Genomic DNA, 27,888 nt, shown 5'->3' with positions numbered 1-27,888 from the left:
GATCACTTCATCCTGTTCAGTCATGTTTATGATTTAGGTATGAGATTTCTATGGACAGGCAGTGAGTTTTTCTTCAGATTCCGCCAGACATACATGTACGTGTACAGGTACCTTTTCTTTAGGATTGTCACTCAACACTCTGCCCATCAATTGAGTCACAAATTTTTCCTGGAATTTCACAGAGTGGGTGAACACTGACCTTAGACTTTGGTTAACTTACATATATGCACCCTATAATCGAAGAAATTTGTGATAAATGTGCATGTATGTAACACACTCCATAGCAACATACATGTACATGCTCACACATGGCTTACCCTCTTTTCATAACTACATACAGTACGTTTGTGATCTGGGACGTTACTTGTTGCAGCTACCAAAGGCTACTTTGTTTCATTCCCACGTTTCATGTAAAATGCATGTCTTGGGATGATGGCAGATGAGTTTTGAATGGGTTTCAGCTGAAATGCGATGGCCGTGCCATTTATGAACATGGGTAGCTCAGATTTCTCTGGTATAGGTCAGAGGTAGTGTCAATTTACTGAAGATAGGTTTCCCTGATGCTGCACTGTTATCAGGCGGATAGGATACGCCAGTAGTACCCGGTACGACTGTTTGAAAGAGAATGTGATTTATAATGGTTTTGATGTAAGCATAGTTTTTCTGGTGTTAATGTATCAATAGAATTTGATGTTTGATTACATGTATGTAGGTAGGGTTAGAGGCGTCTGTACTAGAAAAGATCAAGATATCACCGACACCAGCAGGGTTAGGCTCGGGCAAGATTCCCCCCCCCCCTTGTTGATGGGAAAGAGATATCCCCATATTGTGGTTTGGGTACTACTGCAGTGATATTTCATTTTAGATGTATTTTGTTCTTTTTTCATCTTATCTTAATCAGTGGTTGATTTTGACAGGTAACCTATGCATGAAATACATACCAGGCACCAGGCAAAATCGACTAGTGGTTAACAAATTGTCACTGATGGAACCCGCCCGTAGTTGACTTGAATATCCATCAGTGTTTCTTCAGACCTTCCTGAAGCCCCTCCCCCTCTTAATGGAAGAAGGTATGATGTTGGGGTCTCTGGGAGACTGTCACAGTGGCTTTGTTTAAAAGTCACATTACTTTCCGCCAGCGCAAAGGACCAGTGGTAGCATAACTAATGGTCACCAGATTCATCTGTGCAGTTGCTGTCGCAAAAGAATTATTGCCCCTCATTATTTTGTAGCAGAAAGAAGAAATACAGTTCTGTATTGGTCTCTATCAAATGATGTCACGTCCTGTGGATTGCCACAGTGAATCTGCATTTTGACTTCAAATTTTCGTGATCGGCTGAGCCATTTGGATCAACACGCGCGTTAGCATACGTATAGAATATGCACTATGTGCGCACACGCACCTATTGACATTGTATGTATATGCAATTGTATTTGTCCTACAAAGATGGCGTCCAATGAAACGGATCTATTAGTCATGCACTGCAAACCGGGGAAGGGATCTATTGTTTTTTCATTCCAGCAATCTCAAATTAATAATCTCCGTTGATAAATAAAATCAATCAGCATGTATTCTAATTCTTAGGATCATAAAACCAGTTGGGAAAATCCCCATTTTATTTCATCCTGTCAAAAAAGTGCAGAGGCCTTGTCAATAAAAATCAAGCGTCATGCAGATTTTTGTCCAGAGGTTTGGCACGATGCTTGGGACACAGCAGTTCACAGCGAACCCAAAGAGATCTTCACAGTTTCCAGCAACACCTGCCCCCAAACTGATTAGAGAATTTGACTGAGCGATAGATCCTCAGGGAAAACGATGTTCCTCAAGGGTGTCTTGTAAAGCCTAGTGGCACCACTTGTGGGGAAGGGGGGGTTATCGAAACATACTCCAAGACAAGGTCTGGAGTGGGACAGACTTTAATCTCCTTTTTCTCTCTCTCTGTCCCTTGAGCCTTTTTCCCAGTTTGATTAATTGAAATTGGCTGGACGAAGGACGGATTGGTTATGTGTCATGGGGAATGAAGACGCAGGACACATGCCTTAGGTGCAAATCTGTTTGGTGGGAAAATTAGTCGACCTGGGTTGCAGTGGCTATCGCAGAGGGCCTGGGAGAGCGAAGCCCGAGAAATTGTCAGCTTAGAAAAACTGGGCATTGCCATTTTTCACAGCCTGTAATACAAGGAAGGTGTCTTGTAGACAAATCTGTAGGCACTTTGACACTTTTATCAACCTCTGCTCCAAACTGACGAAGCATTTTGTAATTTCAGCCATACAATGTAGTTTGTACTCTCTGGCTTTTGGTAGTGTTTTGGTGGAGTTGGGAAAGTGCAGCTTAGAGACTGTTCTATTCGTCTCAAACTTGCTGTGTCTCAATATGCCACAAGCTTTATACTTGTGAAATAAGGGAGTCACTTTGATGCAAATCACCTCAGTAGGAGTTGTGAATATCTTGTCACTATTTTCATGGTGATTAACGAGTATAACCACATGTGCTAATGTTGAAATGACCTATATACATGTACATGTACCAAGAGCATTCAAGTTTGGCCAGTTTACCACTTTGTAGAAATGGTCATGATGTGAATGCGTTATGTGCGTTATCATTTTCGTTTCTATTTTTCTTTTGTTTTGATAGAGCTAGGTTGCCCTAACCCAATATTACTCCAGGTGCATGATTGTGCCCTAGCCAAATTAGCATACAGCGAGCGATTGGTCCATTTTCTAATTGTCAATACATGACAGGTGAAAATGGCAGGTGTACTACGATCTTCTTTGTGGTGAAAGCAAACATTGTAAGATTGAGGCTGTAGCAATGACTCAGGCTTTTCCCTTGGCAAACGGAACAAGAGTCTTGGTTTGCATTGCGACATTGTGTCACTTGCCAGAACCTGCCTCGGGATGTCTTGGAAGAAATATATTATTGGAAATATGAAATTTTCTCCCTGGAATCCAGAATATGTGGACAGTAATTTTATGAAAGAATTCATTTTGAATGATACAAACTGAGAGGACTTTTCAAAATCGATTTCTATATGTGTCTATGAATGGTTAAGCCCCAGGAAATTTCCCGTATCCTGAATTCACCAGTAATTAATTGCACATTCTTTGTGCTTGAATTTTAAAGGGGTATCCAGTCCTGTGCATGGGAGAAGTGGCTAGAATTTACCTTTTTTTTCCTCGCAAAACACGACAAATTCTCCTCGAAACCCCAGCTATTTTTGTTTCTGGTTTCACTTGCATGTACCTGCAAAATCTGTCGCAGTGCAGATCCCTCAGGAAGCATCAATGTTCTGCTGTCCTGCGCCTTGCGCATTTAATTTGTATCTGGAAATTATGCTGGATTAAAAAAACATGTTTCCAGTTTGAGAGGAGAGGGTGACCGCAGTGGCCTGACACTGTCAGGTTAATCTGGTGTGGGGGCACTCCTTACACTAGGGCATGTGTTGAAATGATACACGTAGGTGTTCAAATAATTGTGCTGTTGCTGGATTGTAATCCGATGCAGCGAAGCCTTGTGTTGCTGGGGTTCCCATTATTGGAGTTAATGCACATGGTTATTTGGCCAGCATACCTGTGTGTGTGTTTACTCTCTGAGGCTGGTCAATCAAATGTAACTGTGGTATCTCCTGTATGTGATATCGGGTATGGTTGGGGCCAATAGGGGAATGACAGTGGAGGTTGCCTGCAAATTTTGATGAGCGTCTTGAATACATGAATGGTTAAGAGGGCCACACAAGTGAGCAGTGAGATTGAGTTTCCTAGTTCCTTTGGGGTTATATTCCTCAGGATATTTTATAGCATTGCTGTCTTGTAATACTGAATATTGATAAAAATACGGAATGTTAGTAAGAAACCATTCTGATAGTAATTTTTGTCTCATCCTTACAGCTGCTCAGAAACGAGGCAGCACCGGAAGTCGTGAGGCTGTGATGAAACGAGGCAATACGACAGATGGCCGTGACGCTTTGAAGCCCCTGGCCTCGGACACTGACCAGGCCTACACAATGATGCAGCCCATTCCAAAGCACCATGGCAACAGCACAGTGCATGATGGGATAGCAAGCAAAGCCACTGGGCATGTCCCCAAAGCGCCAACTCCCAACAGCCACGGGAAGTCGCGTGGGAGTTTTTCGTCAGTGCCTGGTGCCATCAAGCCCTCTGAGCAGAAGATGAAACCCAGTGAGATCCTTGTTCGCAGTATGTCTGATTCCAAGGAGCCCATCTTGGACACATACATGACCATGGAGTTCCAGCCCAAAGACAGTAAAACGAAATCGCCTGACATTTCAAAAACTGGTAACCTAAGCCCTGGGTTGGATAATATCGATGAGAACAAGAACCGTAAATCGGATTATGTGAATGTTAGCTTACGAGACTCATCTCCCAAGCCAGGGGATAGTGAATATACTTTCATGGTTCCTTCCTCAAGACCAGTGAACGCGAGGAAAGAATCTGATAAAGGACGGAGTCAGTCCGCTGTCGAGAGTCTACTGAGAGGAACCCAGAAAGCAGAGGTGGCTTCACGGGGGAGCGAATACATGAATGTGGAGTTCTCAAAGGGTGGGATGCCTAGTGGAGAGATGCCAGCTAGACCGGTGCCACCCATTCCTGCACGGATACCGGCCGGGAAGCGGGACGATGGGGAGTACATGAATGTGGAGCCGGGGCTGAGCGTCCGACCGCACAGCCCGCGCTCGCCCACATCGCCACCCGTTCTCCCACAGCGAATGAATGTCCTACCACCACGGAACCCCAGCCCTGGAACCCCACCCGGTGCGTACTCACCCAGCCTATCAGGAGGTGGGGCAGGTCGTCGAGCGGCCGATCTGAAAGTGGGTGTGGAGGAGCTGACCCTGAGTGATGGGTCACCAGGCAACTCTGCCCCAACCTCCCTGGGCAGCGCCAGCTCACTGACGTCCGGTAACAAGAGCTGCGAGCCCTCCCCCGGCCCTCCATCGCGCCACTCCTCTTGCCGATCCAGCCAAACCTCCCTGGCTGACCGGGAGCTGAACTACATTGATGTGGATATTGGTCAGCCCGACACCAACAGCTCTGCCATACCGCTGGAGCGGCGTGCTCGCTCACCCTTCACACGTCGAGCAGCCGAAGAGGATAAATCGGCTAAGCCGACAAATTACGCCACGATAGACTTCACCAAGTCTGAGGGCTTACGCAGTGCAACTTCAACACGAGAAAACAGACCCTTATAAAGATTCCTTTCAAGAACCACACGCAGCCTGTCACCAAATTCACCTGCTTTATTATAATATTGATGTTATTTTCTCTCTTTGGTGGCACACAAGGCACACTCTCCTCTTTCTATGCGTTACATCATCTCAGTTCTTAGTGGATTTTTTTATACATATTCATGTGTCTCAACATTTAATAGGAAGATCTTTTTGAAATACTTTTACATTTCCTTTACACAACAAAAAGCCAGCTCTTCAATCAGTTCCAAGTGGGCGAACAAAGCATATTTAACTTGGATTCATATCTCTCTGGGTTTTTGTTTTTCTTTAAACATCACTTTGTCTTGTTAACGATTAGAGTAAGTTCGTTATTCTCTGGCTGAATGTACTGGTATTCATTTGTAAACCTGCGTTTTTATCAGTAAAGTGGAAGTTTCCCACGCCCAGCTTTACAAAGAGTACCGTGACGGGATGTTCAGATGGCGGACCAATTCAAGTTGGAGATCAACGGGTAAACTCACCATCATGCCAAAGGCATGAAATGTCTTACTGGAAGCCAGATTAGAACCCCGATCCATGGGTGTCAGTCGGGGGCGGGGGGTTACATATCCCCCACGCTTTTTGTCGAGGGTCGTTAAATCATTCCCCCATTTTTTGGTGTTGAGAAAAAACAATGAACGCAGATTGTGCAGATTTGTTTGGACGTTCCAACGACCATAATGTATTGAGTTGCACGCAAAAAAGGGAGAAAAATCTTTTGAAAGTCGTAAAAACGCCGTTTTGATGTAAGTTTCTGCAGTTGTGTTATACCTATTACAGATGTACATCTGTATCGTGACCATCTCCCCCGGTGTCATTTGGTTTCGGCACCCCACCCCCCGCCAGGCAAGTCATCCCGCCCCCCACAATCCCCGTCCTTCTTACCGGCACAAATTTACGCCGGCTCCCTTCCGAGAAAATTACAGTTAGGCTGTCCTACCATTACCAAAGACGTGGTTGTAAGTAGCAGAAGTCATCATAATCTTCAGGAATTTTTGTTTTCACAGGGACAGGAACTTACAACTAAGCAAATGAGAGAATGACTAAACCTCATCAGTTTTAGAGAGGAACCTTGACCCACTTACTCTACGTCGTGCTACCGATGTATGTATAATTACTCGGCATGATGAGGATTCGAAATACCAAGCGTACCAAAAACCTCATTCGTTTCCCTCAGAAGATTTGTATTCTTTTGTCCCGTACTTTTCTAGTCCAAAGATTCTTAATTTTGAGTAGGTTTTTTCGAGCATCTTTGTGAAGCATGTTAAGTGTAACATTATGATCATAAGGTATTTAATCAGAAGAGAAAACTGATCTAATGTGAACCGCTGTTGTTTCCGTAAAATGTTTACTGATATTCACACTAGTAATTGTGTTTCTGGAATCCCAGCGTCGTTGAAATTTCTCGTGTTTGTATTCTTGTAACGTGCAGTACGATGCTGTCCGCTATTCTGTGCGAATGCGATATCAGCTGTAGACGTCACGCAGTACTATTTTTATCGTTCGACGCCTTCTGCCATTGTGCTCGGTCTTTTATACATATCAGTAATTGGAGCTCAGTGAATGATTTTCCTCAAAAATTTGGCCTCTACGATAGATGTAATGTGGCGTTGTTTGGCTTGGGTTTAAAATGTGGGACCCTTCAATGACCAAAAATATAATTTAATGTTACCAAACCAGTTTTGCCTTGATTCTGCTGTTGCAGGTGTGTTCATTATATTTAACTGCGAAATATAGGTTTCCCGGCCAAATTCGGAAAATGCGCGATATTTCGATTTAGCGTAGGTTTTGAAAACGACTTGAAACCTGGTTTCATTTTCGCAATAAGAAGCATTCGACTTCGTTTGGCATCCTTAAAATAAATGCAGGTCCATTACTTTTCATTAATTAAAGAGGTTACAGACACGTCACTGGGATTTTGGCGTATTTCTTGTCAATTACAGCAAATGTGCATTCTTATTCGCTGAAAATCTGTCTTTTACCGTGACCCTTCGGAAGTGAGTATTGATTGTTGTTTGCTGTTATTTAAAACCGCAAATTATACGTTCAATTTGATTAGAATATACAAGGCTACACAAATCACTACACCACAAAAATGTCTTGTCACTCATTTACAGTGTGTTTGTTATCAAACTGTCAAAAAAATCCAGGTTTCTGCTTGAAACGCAGTACAAGAAATAAGATTCCCTCAGCGCCGATGCTTATAGGTTTTCTACTATAGACGGTAGTTTCCAATGACAACATGAATAATTTATATCAGTCATGAATATTCAAACATTTAACTAATCAACGAAACACTTCTAAGAATGTCACTTCTGTTAACATACAAACGAATTCAATTTCTTGACCAGGCATATAAATGACATTTCGTGTGAAATTGCCTGCACATTTTACGAAATAGCTTGAGTTCAAATTAAGATGAATGCAGGATTGCAGAGGGGCATTCAATTTGGCCCAGAAATGAATGACAATATTCTACACCGGTGCAACATCAGGAAATTGAATGCTGACTCCATACGACTGAAAGCACCCTCCTTGAAATAGAATTTTATTTATTAAATAGAAACGGGGATTTCAATGTTCGTTCTGTTTCACTTGAAAGCGAATGCTGCTATTACTAATTCATTGACACATTTCCGCAAATGGCCGGGAAAACCTATCGTAGAAACTGTTCTCTGTTGGAAAAACGTCACTTTTCAAGCTAAAGGTAAGATAGTGAAAAGTTCTTATTGAGGGTGGAGCAGCGTTAGTACGTTTGTTGCACAGCCCCCCAAAAATTGAAATTCCTAGCCTTTTCTCTAGACTACATTTTCACGGAGCTTAAATGTAACTTTTCCCTGAACTGTATTGTTAGTTGACTGCCTTTCTCTAAAAGCAGAAATCATTCTTCATCATCTGTCATAATATTGTGATGTAGTGCTCAGAAGTAAGTACATGTAACTCATCAGGCAGCTGAATTACGTCACACCACGATGGCGTAGCTCAGCGCATGCGCCACTAAGTCTTGATCCATTGTTTTGCTCATTCGTACGTACTTGAATGGGGTCTGTGATGTTACGGAAAAGAAAAAGGCTCATTTATAGTTGAAGAAAGACGTCATAGATCTTTACTGATTAATGTACAGTTTGAAGTAACCCGCAAATATGGCCGTGTTCTGTTTATTTTGCCCCGGCTTGAAATTATGCACGACTCTATTCGAAGTGGCTGGAGCCACTTCCACAGACTCGTGTGTAACTTCAAGCCGCAGCGAAGCCATTCAGACTCGGACTTTCATCTGAACTCTTATTTGGTTTGAGACCGAAACCCACTTTTTTGTGTGTTTTTGATATGTAATGTAGGAGGGCCTGACGTTCCGATTCCGGCTGAATATTTCAGAAGATGCTTCTTTGGGTATGAAAATGTTGGTGTGGCGAGAATTAGGAAAATTTAGAATCACATATAGAGCGAACAGTCCATGTACATTCATGTTCAGGTTTTGTGTCAGTGCTCAAGAGCCACTTCGTGTACATGAAGTGACATACATGTACAATACACGCGTGAATGGCCTGTTAACAAAACGCCAAAAAGATTTCAGTATGGTATAATTTGTAGGGCTGATCCTAGTCATATTTCGATGAAAAGAAATCGGAGACTTGGTATGGATTTCACTACAAGCGAATTTTCTAATTTAGATGTTTTATGCTGGATCCCGCACTTCTCACAGCATTGTCTGTTTTTTTTCTTTATATTACTTTACCAAAAAAAAAATCAGGAATCAAGCGTTTATGAAAGAATCGATGCCTGTTTCACCTAATATTTTTGAAATATTGAAAAGTCATTTACATTCGCACTGGTATTTTCAGAATCACATTGTAAGGGGTCAGGGTCGGATCGATTATTTGTTATTGGTATAGTTGAAATAAACCGAATCTCTTTCGATATTCGTTTACCTCAAACCGTACGGTATACACCTTTTCTTTTTTCTCCTATTTTTGTAGCTTACTTTTTAGAAAAAAAGCTGCCTCATTATCGATTGATTGATGAGCTGTTAATAGTCCTTATCAGGTTGTAGATTTAAGTTTGTGCGTTTTGTCAATTTTAAAATTTTAGATTTTCAAATCAAAAGTGAGATTTTTAGTAGCAGCCAAAACAGTGGAGACGGATATCTGTGTGATTTGTTTTCATTTTTTGTCCATGACGAATGAGTAAAGTTCGTGTTAGTTTGTAAGTGCTGTATCGGGCAGATGCTTCCCTTGGAAAGTGGTTACATCGTGATTGTTTCTATCGAAATATTCAAAATGTGTAAATAAATTCATGAGAGAAAAATACTTTAAAGAAGCCAAATGATGTTTATGTTATGCTGCTGAAGGTACATTGACGTATGTATTAAAATCAAGAACAACTCAAAGTGATGAAAGTTGGTCTAGTTCTTTCTTACCCAACCCTGTAGGCTCTGAGCTCAAGTAACTCTTGTTAACTAACCAGGCCAACCGCCTGGTCTCCGCGCTTCCATAATGAACCAGTTCGGTATTCTATTAAACAGTACATGCTCCGCTATAGAGTCTGAAAGTAAAAGGTCACACAGCGAGCTTCCGCAACCCTCGCACGTTCCATCTGTAGGGATTTTATATTGGGCCGTCCTATCACGTTCAACAATTCTAGAAAACAATTCCTTACTGATATCACCCATTGAAACACATGTTGGAATTTTACCTATGTCTGCCTCAAGTAATATTTTGGAAAAGTCACCTGGAGATGGGTAAAGAACGAATTTTCTTAACGACCTTTCACGTCGGGCGATATCATACCTAGGTGTCCTTGTTCATGCACGTTTGTTTTCACTCGCCGTGCTTTCTTGAAAACGAGATTGTACAACCTTGCAAACCTTACCTGTATAGTCGATAGGTTCCAGATTCCGTCGAGTTGACGTCACGCAGTTATTGTCAGCAAAGGTTATATAAAATCTTAGAATCTTTCTTAGAAGTCGAATATTGCTTTACATTTATTAACTTATAAATTATCAAAGTGTCTGAAATATTTTCATCTGTTTTTATTTCGGATTTTAACCACAGACTACCGTAAAATTCCAAACGGTAAATGTTCATCTGTGGACGAGACTGGCGCATTGCACTGTTGTACATGTACATGTATTTTAGATTTTCGGAAGCGATGGGTCAATTTTTGGGAGGATATTTCTCTTTTAGATCGGGTAATTTTTTAGTTTCTATAAATTGATATACTAGCAAATATTTTCAAAGCCCTTTTTCCAAGTTGGATTTTTTTTCACTGAACGAAAAAGTATTACAAATTCTAAAATCTTTACACGTTATTTTCCTATCCAAGGGCTCCGGAAGCGCGCCATCAGGGGTCAACTTTCAGGCTCTATTCGGGCTTTTTCTTGAATAGACTGGTTTCCGTCCCGTACGTAGTATCCAGACGTCTTACAGACGTTCTCCGAAAGTGTAGGGACTGGTAGTGGGTTGTGCATCCTGCCAGTTGTATGTAAATAAGGAAACAACGCCCGCTCAGTGCACAAATCAAGCAGGAGCTGATCGCCTGTTTCGCTTTTTCTTCGTTACTGAAAATAAGTTTACCATCACTCACCTAAATTCCTTCACAGTAACCTCTGATTAGAAATAAATTACCGTAATTCTTTATCGATGATAATCATTGAAAATTAAATTTCCACACTGTGATCAACAGAGACTTAGCAAGGATTGGCATGAATTTTTCATGTGGACCAGTGACAGCGGCAGTCTAGACATCTTCATTAACCACATCAATTCTTTCCACAGAACAATTAAGTTCACTTTGGAATATTCCCTCAATCAGGCCAACTTTCTCGATGACAGCATCTGGAAGGAGAACAACCTCGTGACTACTGACCTGTAATCCAAGCCCACAGACACCCCTCAGTATCTTCACTCATCCAGCTGTCACCCAAGACACTGCAAGACTGGTATTGCATACAGACAAGCACTCAGGCTGAGACGCATTTCTTCTAATGATTTAGATTTCTCCCGTCAGACACAGGAACTGAAGGGGCATTTGATTGCAAGGGGTTACAGCTACCACCAGGTTCAACGCTCTAGAAATAGGGCCCACTCCGTCCCACTCAATGAGAAGATACCTCGTGAGGAAACCATCCCCAGGGTTCCGTTGGTCACCACTTTCACCTACGTCTTCCCTCCGCAAAAGAATCATCGACGATCATCATCCTCCACACCTCAGACCGCCTAGCCAGTCCAATCCCAGACACCCCGCTTGTGGCCTACAGGCGTCCCCGTAATCTACAGGACTTTATCATTCGGGCAGAGGTGCCCCCTTTGGATACCCTTCCCCTACCAGCATGCCACTTGGAAGTGTGAATCTAACAGATGTGTTGTTTGCCAGAACCATTACCTGGAATCAGATCTGGACATTCCTCTGGTACCACCCACAGAACCAAAGGCACTATCACTTGTAGCTCTTCTAATGTCATATATCTTATCTCTTGTCGGGTGTGCAGAGGTCAGTATGTCAGAGAGACCAAGAACACTCTAGAAGCGTTTCTATGGCCACCGATCTACAGTCAACACCAAAAGACTAGATACCCCTGTAGGCCACCACTTCAACCTTCCTAACCATTCTATGTCTGACATGATATTACAGGGCATAGAACCACTTGGGTTCCGTAAAGATGCTGATCACTTCAAAAGGGAGAAGCTTTGCATCAAACGCCTCCACACCATACAACCCCATGGGCTGAACATCCAAGAGGGAAACTACTAATTAACCCTCTTTTCTTTCCCTCTCTTTTGTCTGCAGATTATACCCCTCCCACTTGGGGTCCAGTTCGTTCCATTGTATTTTTCTTTGATCTCTTCCCACCTTACATCCCTTTGTTACTCAACCATATCTTCCATGCTTGGATGATTCTTTGTTTGCTTGTTTGTCCTGTCCACTTGTCATTTTGCCTTTGAGAAAGATTCTGCTAGGATCGAAACGTCAGGCCCTCCATATTATGTGATTTTTAAAAAAAATTTATGCCAAGATTTAGTATATCAGCCCCGACATGGCTTTATGCGCACCATAATTGGCTGTGCCCAAGTCACGGCTGCGACTCGAAATAACACTTGCACTTCTGGCTAAGGGCTAGCTGCCGGCTAATTCCAGGCTTTGACGTGTGTCATCAGGTTTGTTGAAGCTGAGTAATTGAGACACGGCCTTAGATGTCAATATCACAGCCGTCTTAAGCTGAAAATAAGTTACGAATCTCTCTCACCATTATTCTGCCCTTCAACTTAGTTTGAATAAATCGATGTTATAACTTTGGAAATAGTTTTATACAAAACTTTTTTGGGGGGGGTGTCTCAGCTGTAAAATACAGTCGAGCACCATTGCTGTGTTCTTTGGTGATGAATAAAAGTTACCGTGATGCTCAATGTATAAAGTTGCCAGATGCGAAGGACATTTTAATGCCAAATTGTAGCTGCACTGTCATTAAATAATTAGTAGTCATTACGTCTTTAATATACTTTCATCCTAATTGACCAATCGTTCAGCGGAGGTCAAGGTCACGTTCAGTCTTGAAACGGAAGCTACAACTCTGACGTTAGGTTAACTATAATCGCATTGTCCTTGTTTGCTTGCAATTGGTCAAATAGAATGATTCTGTAACAACCCGTAGGAGTGGCTTATCCTGTAGACCTTACTCTGTTGCAATGAGAGTGTGGGCAAAGGTTTAATGCTTACTTAATTCTCTTCTTAACAAAAACTCATTTCGACCAATTGATAGTATAATCTTTGAAGGTAAATCAATTAACCACCCCGTCGAAATTCCTAATTGTTTTAACGATTGTTTTAATAACATAGGTCCGAATCTTGCTAGTAGTTTACTTGCTGAACATTCAGCTCATAACCTTAAGGATTACTTGATAAATCCTAACCAAATTCATCTTTTTTGCCAACAAAGGAATATGAAGTAATTAATATTGTTGATAACCTACAAAACAAAACGAGTTCAGGACATGATTGCATTAGTACCTCTATCTTAAAAGGTTGTATTACTGCTATAAGTAAACCTCTTACTCATTTAATTAATGCTTCCCTTTCAACCGGTGTTGTTCCCTCACAACTAAAAATTGCTAAAGTTATTCTAATTTAAAAAAGGGGACCCCACTTGGGTAAACAATTATAGACCTATTTCTATATTATTGTGTTTCTCCAAGATTTTTGAAAAATGCCCTCATGCCCGTGCAATTAAATTTCTTGACAAATACGAAATTTTAAACTCATCACAGTTTGGGTTTCATATAAAGCATTCAACCACCCATGCTTTACTAACCTTTATAAATAAAGTCTCTAATGCCATTGTTGACTCCAAACATACTCTGGGCATTTTCCTTGATCTTTCTAAAGCATTGGATACAATTGACCAAATCCAACTAACAAACTTTCTTTTTATGGTGTATGAGGAATTGCCCTAGAGTGGTTAAGGAGTTATTTCTCCAATCGTATGCAGTTTGTGTCTATAAATGCTTAAATTCAAAATTGAGTCCTCTTACCCACGGTGTACCCCAAGGATCAGTCCTAGGTCCCTTGCTTTTTATAATGTATTTTAATGATTTCACGAAGTGTTCTAAACTACTTTCCTTTATTTTGTTTGATGATGACTCTAATTAATTTCTTCCCATAGCAACCTTAATTACTTCACTGATACAGTCAACACAGAACTGAAATCAGGTTCAGAGTAAACAGATTGTCCTTAATATTTTAAAAACAAGTTATATGCTATTTAATAATTCTGCTCAGGAATTGCCCAGTAGCACTATGATCGACAATTCTGTTATTACCAAAACTGATTGTAATAAATTTCTTGGCCTGGTTATTGATTCGGGACTTACGTGGAAAAAATCATATTGATCATCTATGTAAGATTGTCTCTAGGAATGTACATGTAGGTGTACTTAAAAAGTTATTTTTATTAAAAGGTATATTTTTTTAGTTATATTTTGGAATCTCTTTACAATACCTTGATTGTTTCTCATCTTAACTATGGCCTACTTGCTTGGGTTGCAGTTTTGCCACTAATTTAAATAGACTGATTTTGCTACAGAAAAGAGCTTTTACAATCATACAAATCCTCTTTTTATCAAACATAAGACCTTAAAACTTAATGACATGTACAGTGTTCAACTTGGGTCTCTGATGTATCAATGTACAAATAACAGGTTGCCGTCTTCTATAATGAGTATAATCAATCAGAATCGTAACATTTATTTTCACCTTACTCGACAATTTTCTAATTTCCATATTTCAAATAACCGTACTTCTCTTTCTCAAGAAATACTGTTAAATATAGCGGACCTAAGCTCTGGAATTTCTTCCCTATTCAACTTAGAATTTCCACCAATCTGTCTTTAAACGATTTTAATGCTACCACAATTCAAACATACCATTAATCATGCCTGCGTTTAACTTACTTTATATCCTGTGGTTTTGATAAGCCTGCTGATCTGTACTGCGTTTTTTGTTATTTGTATTTCTATGTAATGTGTATGTGTGTTGGATGTCTTACATGTATTTGCATTTCCCATTTATGGTAATGTTTAATGCAACAGGCTCATGCTTAAAAGCTTTGCTTCCTAATGGGCTCCCCTGCAGTATCTATAAATAACTACATGTAAATGTATATGTATATGTATTTACATGTAATTTGAATACGGATACTGCATAAATAACAAACAAAGATACTTCTTGCGTAACCTTACTCCATACTTACCCTGAGATATTTTTCTAAACGGAAATCTTACGGACCTCAATTCTGAATTCGAAACCAATTTCGGCAGCCGATATCAGTGCACTTCTATTCTGGACACGTCTACTCTCATATGTATCCCTTTAATTATTGATGTTCCCGGATAGAGACGGTCAAGTTGGAGTAATGAAATTTGATAAACAAGTAGCAGGATTTGAATCGCGGACCAATGATCGGTTTGCATATTCAGCCTGTCCAGTCGGCCTCAGAACTCACTTGACAAAAGAAGGAAGGATTCCCTTCAAGTTTAAACCATACTGCTTGCTCATTTTCGGGCTGAAAGCGAGGCTTAAAGCCTTGGCTCCATAACGAGGCAAACCGACAGTGCCATCTTCAATTACTTTTCTAGCAAAAAAGCTATGTAGGCCTATCTTGGAAACTTCAGATTAATACGTATAAGGCTTTTCTGAAGCCTGTCGGTTCAACAGCATCTTTGCGTATGCGCAAAATTCACCACTTCATATTTGTCTCTGCAAAATTGTCACTGTTTTTGTGTGTGTGTGTGTGTCACCTTTGGTCAGGCGGGGGTTACCCATGCGAACAGGAGTAGAGCATGTCACCTGCTGGAATCCACCCTAGCGGTCCTGGCAGCTGTTTGGGGCCGGCTGGAGGAGGGTCGAGTCGGTATGCATTTCACTCTGGCTTAGTAGTTTCAATCACATCTCGGAATCAACTCAAAACGTGATGGCCGTGGAACAGGTAATGCAATGATTAGTGAGGCAGACGCGTTTTTAGAGAGTTCGAGGTTAGTTATCAACATCACTTGCTTAACCTCTCATTCTCCCACTACAAATTCGTTGGTTATCTTAAAACATGGGATGATTTGCTTTTCCCTGTGCAAAGATAACAGTAAGTTCATAATGAAACTATATAATTATAAAGAAAAGATTGTTGTTTTTCTTGCTTGAAATTAGTTTGTGTATGCCCAGGTATAAGGGCGCTTCTAACAAGATTAAAATGAAACGCCACTGGGAAACGCAAAGCTAACAATTTTTCTTGGGGGAATAAATTATTTATATTCCCAATGAACAGACGAGGTTTTGGTTTTCATCCCTTAAAACCTACTTTTCCCTTGCAGCACGTAAAAGCGTCGTAAACGATCTTGTCAAAATGTTATCTGGGATGTAGTCAAGCTGGATATTTTCCAGTGTATGTACTTTTCACGAGAAACTGTTCACCATACTTTATCCACGATGCAGGGAAAGATCTCGGGCACGACCGCCCTTCTGGCGTGACCATGTCACTAAAAAATGTTTTTAGGATGACCTTCATTAGATGGCACAATCTTTGTCCTTCCTGTACTGTGGGAATTAAAGGTGTGATCACCTTAACAAGAGCACTTACGAGTCACTGAGCATGTCTACGCATGGATACATCTTCGATAGGTTTTCATTATAATGAATAACACATTGCCATTCCTTCCCAAAGGTACCGCTGTCCGGCGCGGAAATGACGACCTTCATTATTATTTAATTGGGGACAGAAGCAATGAACCAATGCGCTATTAAGATTTTATAGTCTGCTAAATGCATAGTTTTGAGTCATCATTTGCCAAATGATTATGATGCGTAAAGCAGTCATTGTTAAGAGCAACAGACATGCCGTGTTGAAACTTTTAATGAAAGAATACCTGGCCGTCATTTTTGCGACGATGCAAGAAATTTGAAACGCCTGTCGAGGACCCAGGTTCCACCCGAGCTTGTAACCAACTGCATGCCGTAACGGCTCTCAACATCAAACCGAGACAATCACTAATTGCTCCCCTAAACCAACCCATAACGACGCCGAAGCATCCAGCCACTCTCTGTTACGCTGTTGTCCGTTATTGATGAGGCGCGCACATCGTACGTGCCTGGGCGTTGGTGTCTCCTTCATCAACGCTGACTTCCGCGGCTCTACGGCTCCTCACCACGCGCTGGTTGTAATTAGTGCGGGAGGACCACGGCTGGTGCATTTCCTACACCTTTGATCACCACTGATCTCGCGTCACGTTCCCTGACGCAGGGCATCGCATTTTGGAGAAGCCTTGCGTATCCAGAGCGCGTGATTAAAAGCCGTGAATTGGTAGGTTTTCACCATAATCTACGCAACTTGGCTGCGATGTATCTTTCCCGTGGCTAGCATCTGTTTGTCATTAATGTTATTACCGCCTATTTTCTCGCACGTAGGGAAGTTTTGAGCGATGACTTGCTCGAATTCCGGGTTTTTGTGTGATTTTGTACTTCCTTGGAGGTAATGGTTCACTTGAAGGGGGGGGGGGCGGTTTGCTCTAAGCGAATAGTACATCGAAAGGACAGTGCCTTTATGAGAAATTGAAGCTGTGAGTTGGTGGGGAGTCATCATTATGCAACGATGTAAGGTTGAGTGCAGATGACTATACTGTAAAAATTCAGAATTTTCATGTTTTCCGAGCAATCTCCTGTCCATTTTTGGTCAGAGTGTCCCTTGAATCTGTCTTGGGAACTTGTGACAAACTGAGAATTTCCTTGAAGTCTCTAGGCAGCCTCTCCGCCTGCGGATTTCTAGAACCCAACTCAAATGAAGAAGAAGAAAAAAAAAGCCCAACCCCGCTTAGAAATGCTTCTCCCATACGTACGGGTTAGGTCGAGATGCCCTAAGAATGGAAGGAGGGCCTCATTTCGTGTCATATAACAGCCGTCGATGTAATGATTGCCATTCAACAGCCGTCGATGCAATTATACCAAATAGGAATTATCATAATTATAATTCTCTTTGTCCTGTCTTCGTCGAACTTGTTAACCCATAAACTGTGACATAGTTCTGGTTATGCTGACCGTGTTAAATTTACGAGAACATGCCATGTCGGTACCTAGCCCTCCGTTTACGGTTCTTCCTCCCTCTATATCTGTTCGTCACTGCGTTGATACATTTGAACTATCAAATTGTTTTACGACTCCTGTTTGAATATAGCCGTGAAAGTTACTCATTACCGTCTGGCATTGTGTCCGTTGTCGTCAGTGGCGTGGCCATTGTCGTGTGGGGGGGAAGGGGAATATGAGTCTCCAGGGACAGTTAGGCCTACCCGTCCTGGTTAGTAGTTGTCATGGTTATCGCTTCCGAAAGTAAGTTATCGTTTCTACCGTGACAGAGAATCGCAATTATTGTCGCTCAATTATCGTCATGGTGATGGTTGGTCGTCCGCACTGCGCGCAGGCTACCGGTATAACGCACAAACCAAAACCAGATATTGGCGCAGACGGACATAACAACCAGACTTCACCTCTAAACATACTGAGTCTGTATTCTGTGTTTTATTTGCGCACCCTAGATTGGGTATAATAATATTCCACACACTGAAAGAAACTTGTAAAACTTATTTAAAACCCCTGCTGCCAAAAGGAATGTTCTGGCGGAGATTTCGGTCTAATAAACACTACTGTGAAATATATACATTGCAGTCACTATTGTCAAGCTCTTATAAACGCCAATTGCTTACCTGTACCTTTACAAAATGAGAAGGTTGACAAAATTTATACGTATGAATTCAACTAGCCTTCAGAAGCCCTTGGGCAACAGACAAAAGGAAGAAGGAATAACAGCCACATTTGTTCCGTATGACAGTAATGATTCTCGCCATGCATAAAATACTCCTTAAATTTGGAATTAGTACCTTATAACAATACTCATTTATGTTTACATCTCACAGTAGAATACTCTAGAAGGCCTTGATTGAAAGCAACTTCTTGCTATAATGGGCCTAATGACGCACGTTACAAACTCAAAAACTAAGCAGAGAATGTGAACTGTTAGTCTTAATCAATGGAGCAAATTTCATATCCTAAAGGCTTTGCACAATCGTTGTTGATCAAAGAAATGGACAACTTATATGTGCTTTTCTGTATTCACAGCAAGGAAACTTACCTTCATCTGGTATGAATAGATTAAGTCATTTGTAAGGTTTCATAGCTTATTATGCCCGACTTCTCTTTCAGTTTGACTAAAATTGAAATTTTGAGTCTAAAGGCGATAGCGTGTTTGAGTAATGTCTGTCGACAGGCCCAAAAAGGACTCGGATAAAAATTTGAAGTGACGTCGAAAATCCGTGGCTTGGCATAAAATTTGACAGCTCCGGAGAACTACAATTACACTATGAAAGTCAAAATAAATATCTGATATGTGCAGCCAACTTCTGCATGTGTGGTTTACGTTTTTATCCTATGCTAATGTTCAAGCTACACTGCAAGCATACACTCGTCAAAGGTTCAATGTTCCATTTTAAAATTAAACTTAAAATTACACCTTCCAAATCCACAAAAATATGTAAAACCCTCCCCAGCATTCTTCATAAATCAATAAATGTATTTCCGTCTGTTAATTGTGTTTAATTCAACAATTATAGACAAATATATATATTTTTCTCTGGAATGGTGGATAATTGTTCACAACAGTTTAGGCATTCGTGTTAGGCGTACTGAAATTCAATGTTGTTTTACTTCCCCAAATACTGAAAAAAAGAAGAGAAAAATATAGCGTTGTTGTCCACTTCTGGTTCAAATCTAGGTTCCCAAGTCGGTGACGTCATGTCGCGAATAGCTGTTGAGACGGCGAAAGCCTCTTTTGCTGAAATCTACCGTGGAGAAAAAAATGAAAAGGGAAAATTACATATCGTGTCAATGTAATCCTGTGGTGATCCTGACAGAAATACAATGTACTCCTGGGTCGTATTAAAACAGTATGCACCAGAGCAGCATCGAAGGCAACGACATAAAAAACGTAGGTTAAAGGTGGTTGGGTTCCGTGAAAGATGAATCGGTCGCGTGACAGCAAATACCAACTGCAGGAAACTTCATAACAGATGTTAATGGGTTGGCTTACAGAGATTAATTTGTAATGTCGCACGAAATGGTTCTAAAAAAAATCTCGTCGAAGGCTTGTGTGAATATTAAGGTCAAGTTGGCAATCCGCTTTTAGATTTAATTAATGAAAGGTGTGCTGTCTTCTGGGGATCAGTGTTTGACTTCAGAAAGCAGGTGGGGCTTTTAAAAGTCACGTTTGAACTGTACAAGTCTTTGAAGGAAAACCCAAATCCACTGCACAACAAAACCAGTAGGTGTAACTTTGAAAAAAAAATCTACGATTGTACTGATGAGCTTAACCGAGAGGAAACAGGTGCTCCCAAAGTATTATAAACGTGGCGTCTTAAAACGTGTAAAAATGTCACTGATACATGAGAAATATATATCTTTTCAAAAACAAATGCATTTTCTTCATTAGCTTTTCTATGCGGTTTGATATCAATGCTCCTGCTCTTGGTTGTCCGGTGAAATGGAACTTCAATGATGGGATATCGGATAAGTTGGAATGGGTTGTGCATAAGGAGTGGGGTTTAAAGGGAATTCTGGCGGTGTTTGGGGTACATCGTTGATTGAATATCCCTTGCCGAACCCGTCAGACAAACGTTGAGCGCTTGGCAATTTGGGGGATGTTTTAAAATTTCTGGATTGCATTGGAAGGCTTCAATATCCAATCAAGGTGTTTGACGTAAACCCCCATGCCTTTGATGTTACAGATTACGTAAGTGCGTGACCAACGTAACTATGAAACACTCATCAAAAACAATTTGTAAAACATGGAATGATTGAATCACAGTTCTGCGTTATCTGTCTAATCTCACATCATCTACCGGGGCACCAAAGAAACTCTTTAAAAACGACGGCACGGGGAGTTTACATAATCGCCACAGGATTGGTGGTTGTAAAATGTTACATCTTTCCGATCCAGCTTGGATTGAGAGAGCGCAGCATTGTCACCGACGGGTCTTCAGACCTTCCCGTTTGCTCCACAGAGCATGTGAAATGATGCTCCAGTTTCGCCCAGTGAGCGATCTATAATTCATGCCGAGGCAGATCACATGCGACACAATAACGACTCGATGAATTATCACTCGTCCACAGGGTCCGAATCTGCGTCAAACTCCAAGGCTAATATCAGACCGAATTTTTTTCAAAAAATCATTCTGCTGGGACGCTCTAAACGCGGCAGACTCATTAGCATGCTCTGCGCGGGAATTTTTGATAAGTTTACGCGGTGCGTTGCCATACCTGAGGGAAATTTTGAAAGAAAATTTGGTTTTTATGACGCCGTTATTAATGTGATGAAGTGTCAAGCCAGACTGATTTCATAAATTTTGAAAAGATATACAGTAAACACCAGGGTGTTCGGGGTTACTTCATTTCATTAGTATAATTTCGTTAATGTTTACGTGTAGCCATTTTTCCTACTTCTCGGAAAGTCAAGCCAATTAGCCGTACTTTGTGAATTCTATCGACATTATCCATTATCTTATTACGACAAATAATATGCCCTGGGAGAGAACGTTGGGCATTTTGATGGGATAACATCACAATTAAGCTGTCTCATTGATTCACGCCCCTCTTTGTGCTGACGTTACTGTTTTCCATTTTCTATGCAGACGGTGGCAAATTTCAGAAATTTTACACACGAGTGAGGTGTATTTTACTGCTTCGGTAGAACTATAATCTAATCAGGCAACGAGGTATTTTTTTCTGAAGTACTTTTGTACTTGGTAGTTATTACCTTTAATTTGTGCAGGACGAGGCCCGAATGGTAGAGATCGGGGGGAATCGCGTAGGGTGATTCGTCCACGCCAGTTGGGCGAAGACAGTGTGCCCGCTACACGGTTTCCAGATCGGAGTCGAGTTCGCTTTAAATCAATAATGTTGGTTCAGTAGCGCCGACTGCAATGATCCAGGTAATGCCCGTTCACCCGTCTTCAATATCACTGTTTGCTTCGGTGTAATTGATCAACCTAAGGTTTTCATGCCCTGAGAGAGTATCAGACAGATTGTGAGCAGCGTAGGAACAGGATTTTTCCTCAAATATATGGAATGTGGCGAAAATCTTACGCAGATACTTATAATACTGTCTCCTGACGTTGTGTTGTGTTTTTTTGGTCAAACCTGACAGCCGAAATCACCCCCAACCCAAAAGGTTAATTTCTTTCAATCTATTTGTATCATTTTAACTAGTTAATAACAAGGGGCTTGCTGGATTGAATGGTGACCGGGAGAAATGAAAAGGATGATTTTTATATTCAAAATGTAAGGGATACGACATTTCCTGTCGATCACGTATGATGTCTTCGATCTACTTTTCAGCATAAAAGTTTGCCTAGCAGTTCATGTTTCCCCTGTCCTTAATTTTGAGCCAGGTACCAGTCCAAATGTTATTCAAGTCTTGCTTGTGACTTTCTTTTTTCGACATTATTATGATAATGTCATATATCACAACGCAAAATAATAACGCAGGGAAGGGAAGTATAGTGGGCAACGGCGTATCCAGGTTTTGGTGTCAGGGGGCAAATTAAAAAGCGAATGAGGCCTTGGGCTCCTTCATCATAATGTTAACATAATAATAATCAAAAGCCTTATGGTCTCGACATTATTTGTTGGTGTTGTTTTCTTAGGGCTTTGGTGCTAATATTTCCTAAAGAAATATACTGATTATTTTCTTTCATATTTAACTATGAAGTATTTAAAAAAAAATCGCGGGGGGGGGGGGAGTTGCCCCTTCCGCTGGATACGCCACTGCTAGTTCGTAATATATGGTTTGTCCGCCATTTTTGTTTTGATGTGTAGATTTCTATTTGCTCGTTGGAATGTTCCGTATTATGTGGAAATTTGTGGATTGTACTCGGTCTCGCAAAGTCTGCCAAGTTTACGAGGTCAAGATTTTAAAACACGCCCACCCCTACAAGCGAAGCGGGTCGAGACCTATCGGCCGGAGGACAGAGCTAGACTGCTGCTGTGTTTACTGAGGCTGCAATCCTATTCCTGACCAGCACTTCCGTTTGGGATTAAAAAGGAATTTGAAATTCGTCGACTGATCACGGCGGCTGCACTTAGGGACGGAAAAGCCAGTTAATAATTGACGACAAGCGTTACAGCTCTTCGTTCTTGCATAGAGCTAAGAACACAGCTCTATGGCGTTTATATGGGCTCGAGAATTGACCTGCTTTTAAATCCATGCCTGAGTAAACAAACGCTTGCCGCTTGCATATAATTAGAAGCCATTAGGCATATTGCGGAGGTGGCATGTACGCAGGTGGTACGCGCGCGTTAAATGGGGTGCAACCTCGACTCCATGGGCTGCGTGCACGTTCCTTCATTAGGTCGCGCAATGTATGGTGGAAACCAGCATGGCGCGGCAAGATCGTACCCGTGGGAACGAGGTGGCATGGGGGTGTTACTTGCCAAATGCACGTGCGCGTTAAGTTTAAGAGTACGCGCGTGAATTAGGTGCCAACGCATGTGCCCACTTGAGACTGAAGGCAGAAACACTCAAGAAATGTGGAAGAGCATAAACGTACCTTTAACGCCTGCGGACGTGAGGTTGGAGGGCCGCCAACATTCTATTAAGGTTGTTATTGTAGTACATGCCTTTCACGTTATCAATGGCGGTAAGTCCCGTTTGCCGCATCTGCCGTTTATCTGTAGCGGAAGAGTAAAGGATTATGGGATATTGAATCAGTCATCCAAATAATATCATCAATGTTAATTGGTTAGGGATCAGTTCTACATAACGTTTAACGCAGTGTACACCAAATAAAACTTGAATAGCTTCATCTTCCATGATACAGAACTCCTTCTTTCATTCTAGCTATAGCCTAATTGAAACCGCTGATAAAAAGTCGTGATGGTTTACATGTGCTGTATCAAAATAGACTTTTTACGTCCGACTGAATAGTTAGCCACACACTACGGGAACCATAACACGGAGAGCGTAATACGACAAGCCCTTGGTGTGTACTAGTGGAAATAGCAGGGAGGAACTTGATCTAGAAACTCAAGAAGTTTCTAATGTATTCCCCATTAAGGTCTCTCCACTATTCATGTCACGCGTGGCTGAAACAGCAGACGTGAGTTGACTGCGAAATCCCCCACCCACCCGGTAGATTCAACAGCGAGGGGCGATTGTCACTCTCTATTTCCGATTTTCATTGGGTAATCGAAAAATCGCGCGCCCATCGCGCGAAAAGGTGACTCTCAATTACACGCCGTTTTTCAGTCTCTGCTCAATGGGGGACCTAACCGGTTGCGCAGCTTCAATACACATAGGGGCCTACCTGTTTTGCATACAAAGTGTGGACATTCCTTTGTTCTCCTGTGGTTAAGGAAACTTGAGGAAAATGCTCCTATTTCTCCAACTAGGATAACTCCTTTGAGATGGATTTTTGATGATTATTTCCTGGACTGTTCCTCTTCATTTTGCCACCGATAACTTTGATCCCAAAATGCCTCTGAAACTATTTTTCAGAGAGGGGAAAACTTGAGGGAAATGTGCGAGTCCACACAACGCCATCGCGCCCTACATTGTGTGGACGTGAGGTCCACACTATGTACGCCACGCCTGCACACCGTTGCAAGCGTAGGTCACGAGGGATACCGTAACACGAGACAGCAATCCCCATAGTACATCAATGAATGCTCTTTTGTTACCCCCATATGAGCCGTTAGGTCAGGGAACCAGTCTGTGGGGTACTACACATATGTGTTCGTCCAGTGGTCACGTGGTATAATTTCGGCTCCTTCCTATTGCCTGGCATTGTGCTTTTTACATATGCTTGAATTTGGTTACAAATTCCACTATCTTGATAGACGGCAAACAGACACAAGAAGTTACGTCGAGCTATATTTTGCTGGATTAGACCACAATACGCACTTGTACTCCTGAGACATAGAGCGTTTTTCAGCCTTCAAAATGGCTGGAACCAGCCAAACCGAAGTCTAAGCCGAATCCACTCGTTTAGAAAACGCTCATAGTCTCACTAATTAGCTAATTCATCACCTTCCGTGATTATTGCATTTTGTTCTTTCTCGGATGCCGATTCAAGAACAGACTCCTGGAGGGACATGACGAAAGGTTTAACAGTTCGTTCACAGGATTACGAGACTTGCGGGGGGTCGTTGGCGGTTGTTATAAAGGCTTGTCAATTCAATGCTCAATTTTGTACTGAGAATGTTCAACCTGTCAGCAAAATTTGAAAAAAGGAAAGGGTGTGGGAAGGTCCTTTCACGTCTATGTTTTTATACCGAAACTACGAGTACCGCATTTGTGAGCATCATAAAGTCATCCAGGCTGATGAGTCGAGAGAATTATACCAATGAATGGTGACATTGGTATTCCTTCTGTCAATATCTTTCTCTTATAAATTTACTGGTGATTGGCTCGTAATATCACTTCTGATGGACTGGACTGTAATGCTTCAAACTATAGCTTCATATAGATAGTGCAAGGATCATCAGACCGGATAGGAAGATTGGTTCCCCGAAAGGAAAAATGGTAACGTCTACAATTCTGTTACCTTCATTATTGTTAGAGGCTTCAGGCAAAATGTCGACCGATACCTAAAATACGAGCAGAAAACGGGACAACATGGTTGTAAATATCCGCGAGTAAGAACTCTGTTTCTGCCTGCTGTGTTCCCGCTTAACAAACCTACCACCACCCCGTCCCCAGGGGGAATAACAGCCCAGATAGGTGTACACTTTGCCTTCCCGACAAAAGCGTGCACCTGAATACCGCGGCGGCTCAACATCGTCCTGGATAAATATTACAGTACACGCAGTTTAATGTCCCCAGGCAGGGGGACACTGACAATCCCTATTGCTTTCTTATCCCCTGCCGAAGCTCTTTGTTGAAACTTCATCAATTTTTCACCGGCGGTTGATGTTTTGCATTGAATGATGCCCCAATGAAGCTAGGCACTTCTTTAAGATCTTGAGAGCAGTTTCAATTATTCACCTTCTTTATTTAAGCAGCGGTCGATGCCTATTTTATCTTTTTTGGAGCTGGCTAAAGGCTTCATTGCATTTGCCAATACGGTCTCAAATGGAAAGCTGGTACCTGGGCGGCAATTGCAGTGGTAACCCGCCACAAGGGTTGCAGATCACGACCATGTATCGGCTTGCTCGAGGGGTACAAAGAAATCACAACAGCCGGCACTGTGAAGACATCCGTCTCAATGTTCTATCGGCCTTCCGGCCAGATATATGATAGGCTGAACAATTTACAAGATGATACCTGGGTAAACAACTAGGTTTTACAAGATGATACCTATGTCATGGTTGGACAAGATGAGGTTGCAGCTGCCAAGATGGAGGTAATAAAAATGCGGGTTTATACCTCTTGACTGTAAGACCGAATCATACTCAAATATCGCGTCACCTTTTGGGCGATTGTTCCTCGCGCAATTTTACCCCGCTTTGGCGGGAAAGGTGAGACGGAGAGCGGGGGGATTCAAGCGACCGAGCGGTGCACGTGCCCAAGTGCACGGCGTGAAGGCACGAGTCATATGAACTCGAAAAACATGTCAATCGATGGGCTTTCAGCTCTTTGCTTGGAGGCGAGCATTTCATGACACTGTGACATGTTGGCATAATCCTTCACAGGCTTTTCTTTAAACTCAAATTCCCAAACGTTTGACAGGGTTATCGATCGCTCCAATTTCGGATGCTGTATTTCGATCCTTTATCTTAAGCTCTTCATTTGAAACGCCATTTCGTTAAAAGAGGACCTTCTCGTGGCAAAAGTTGAAATTAATCAATTCTAGGCCTACGTGAAATTTGAAAACGTATAAGAATCATTGGAAGTAATCATGTTCACACCGCTTTATTAATAGACATGTCAATTATAAACGGGAAAGCAGCACATGACAGCACCTAATTTAAGGACTGATATACAAAACGACTGACCCTTGGTGCTTCATTAAAACATCAGTGTTGGTCCCTGACCTCTTTGCTGTGAAAGGGATGGGCTTTGTGCATGGTTAATGGCGAAAATGGGAGACTACCAAAGTTTTCGCAGTACGTTGACTCTTACAACTTGCTGCTGCCGAAGAAGTTTTTGAGCCAATTTTTTAATACAGCCTGTCCTTGTATGAACCAAGGCAGCGTTACGGATACACCGTTTGCCCGAGAGATCACATGGACATCCTGGCGGTAGAAAGAATGAACCGATGGGACATGTTGACGCGCTTTATTATCCATCCTTATTCCAGTCTCTGATTTTCGTTAGCTAATTTCAAGTCACTTTAATGCCATTTACACCTCCTGCTGTTACCTCCTTAGTGTGGAGAATAACAACACTGGTTGTACGATGAGATTTCCCATTTCAAATTAATTGAGTCTTTTTGTGGAGAAATGTTTGTCACCGTTTTCACAGAGAGGTGGAAATGTAAAAAATGACATTTTTTCGAGTTCGTTTTTCCCCACTGTTTTGTTTTAAAACAGAATTACCCGTTTGCGTTTTGACACAAATCTGACTGCCTCTCGTACCAAAAACATACTGCCCAGAATGGCCGAAAAATACTGATTTTCGTTTTACGACAAGGCGCACACCTTTGTTATATTCACAACTGTGAAAGCAAACATGCGTGACCCTTACCTATCCACCTCAATCAGAAGCACCCCCTCATCGATTGAAAAGAGCCATATGACAGGAGCGTTTATTTGGTGGTAGCCATGTGACCGTAACACGCACATTTCATAGTCGTTTGTAAACCAGCGAAGTTCAGTTCCGACCAAAGCAGCCTCCGTTGCTAAGAAAATCGCGCCCTCTCTTGGTAAAGCTCGTAGCTTGTAAAGGAATTTGACCATCAGAATTAGAAGCCATAACTGTGGCGGAACAACACTCGTGGACAGGTGGTGAGCGCGAGTTATGTGACTCTTTGACCAATGGGGTGTCGTGATTTGTCAAATGTCAAGCTGAAGAAAGTGTGTATGAGTGCTGTGCCACTGCATGACGTCTAATCGGAATAGATAGAAAGAATATATGGATAATTAACATCTTCTTTTTCTTTTCCCCATCAATTGGCACAAAAAGACTGTTACAAATTCCCCT

At 41.7% G+C, this 27,888-nt stretch overlaps 2 protein-coding genes across 17 annotated transcripts in view; one reads left to right on the top strand and one right to left on the bottom strand.

Annotated features, from left to right (window-relative positions):
* LOC110985759 (uncharacterized) overlaps positions 1 to 9,615 on the top strand; it is an 88,539-nt gene extending 78,924 nt beyond the window's left edge. For all 16 annotated transcript variants that reach the window (XM_022247047.2, XM_022247044.2, XM_087130167.1 and 13 more), the window contains one exon: positions 3,889 to 9,615. In XM_022247047.2, the coding sequence (XP_022102739.1) occupies positions 3,889 to 5,210 (1,322 nt within the window). In that variant the 3' untranslated portion in view covers positions 5,211 to 9,615. The remainder of the gene's footprint in view (positions 1 to 3,888) is intronic.
* Positions 9,616 to 18,256: 8,641 nt separating this feature from the next.
* LOC110985777 (uncharacterized) overlaps positions 18,257 to 27,888 on the bottom strand; it is a 34,442-nt gene continuing 24,810 nt past the window's right edge. Inside the window, exons 3-4 of the mRNA XM_087133541.1 lie at positions 23,357 to 23,477; positions 18,257 to 19,594 (exon numbers count right to left, since the gene is read on the bottom strand). Of these exons, the coding sequence (XP_086989667.1) occupies positions 23,359 to 23,477 (119 nt within the window). The 3' untranslated portion in view covers positions 18,257 to 19,594; positions 23,357 to 23,358. The remainder of the gene's footprint in view (positions 19,595 to 23,356; positions 23,478 to 27,888) is intronic.

This window comes from Acanthaster planci, linkage group LG02, assembly GCF_054643075.1.
Source record: "Acanthaster planci isolate LZ-2023a linkage group LG02, COTS_SCS, whole genome shotgun sequence".
NCBI classification, from domain to species: Eukaryota; Metazoa; Echinodermata; class Asteroidea; order Valvatida; family Acanthasteridae; genus Acanthaster; species Acanthaster planci.
This window is presented reverse-complemented; position numbering and strand designations above follow the sequence as displayed.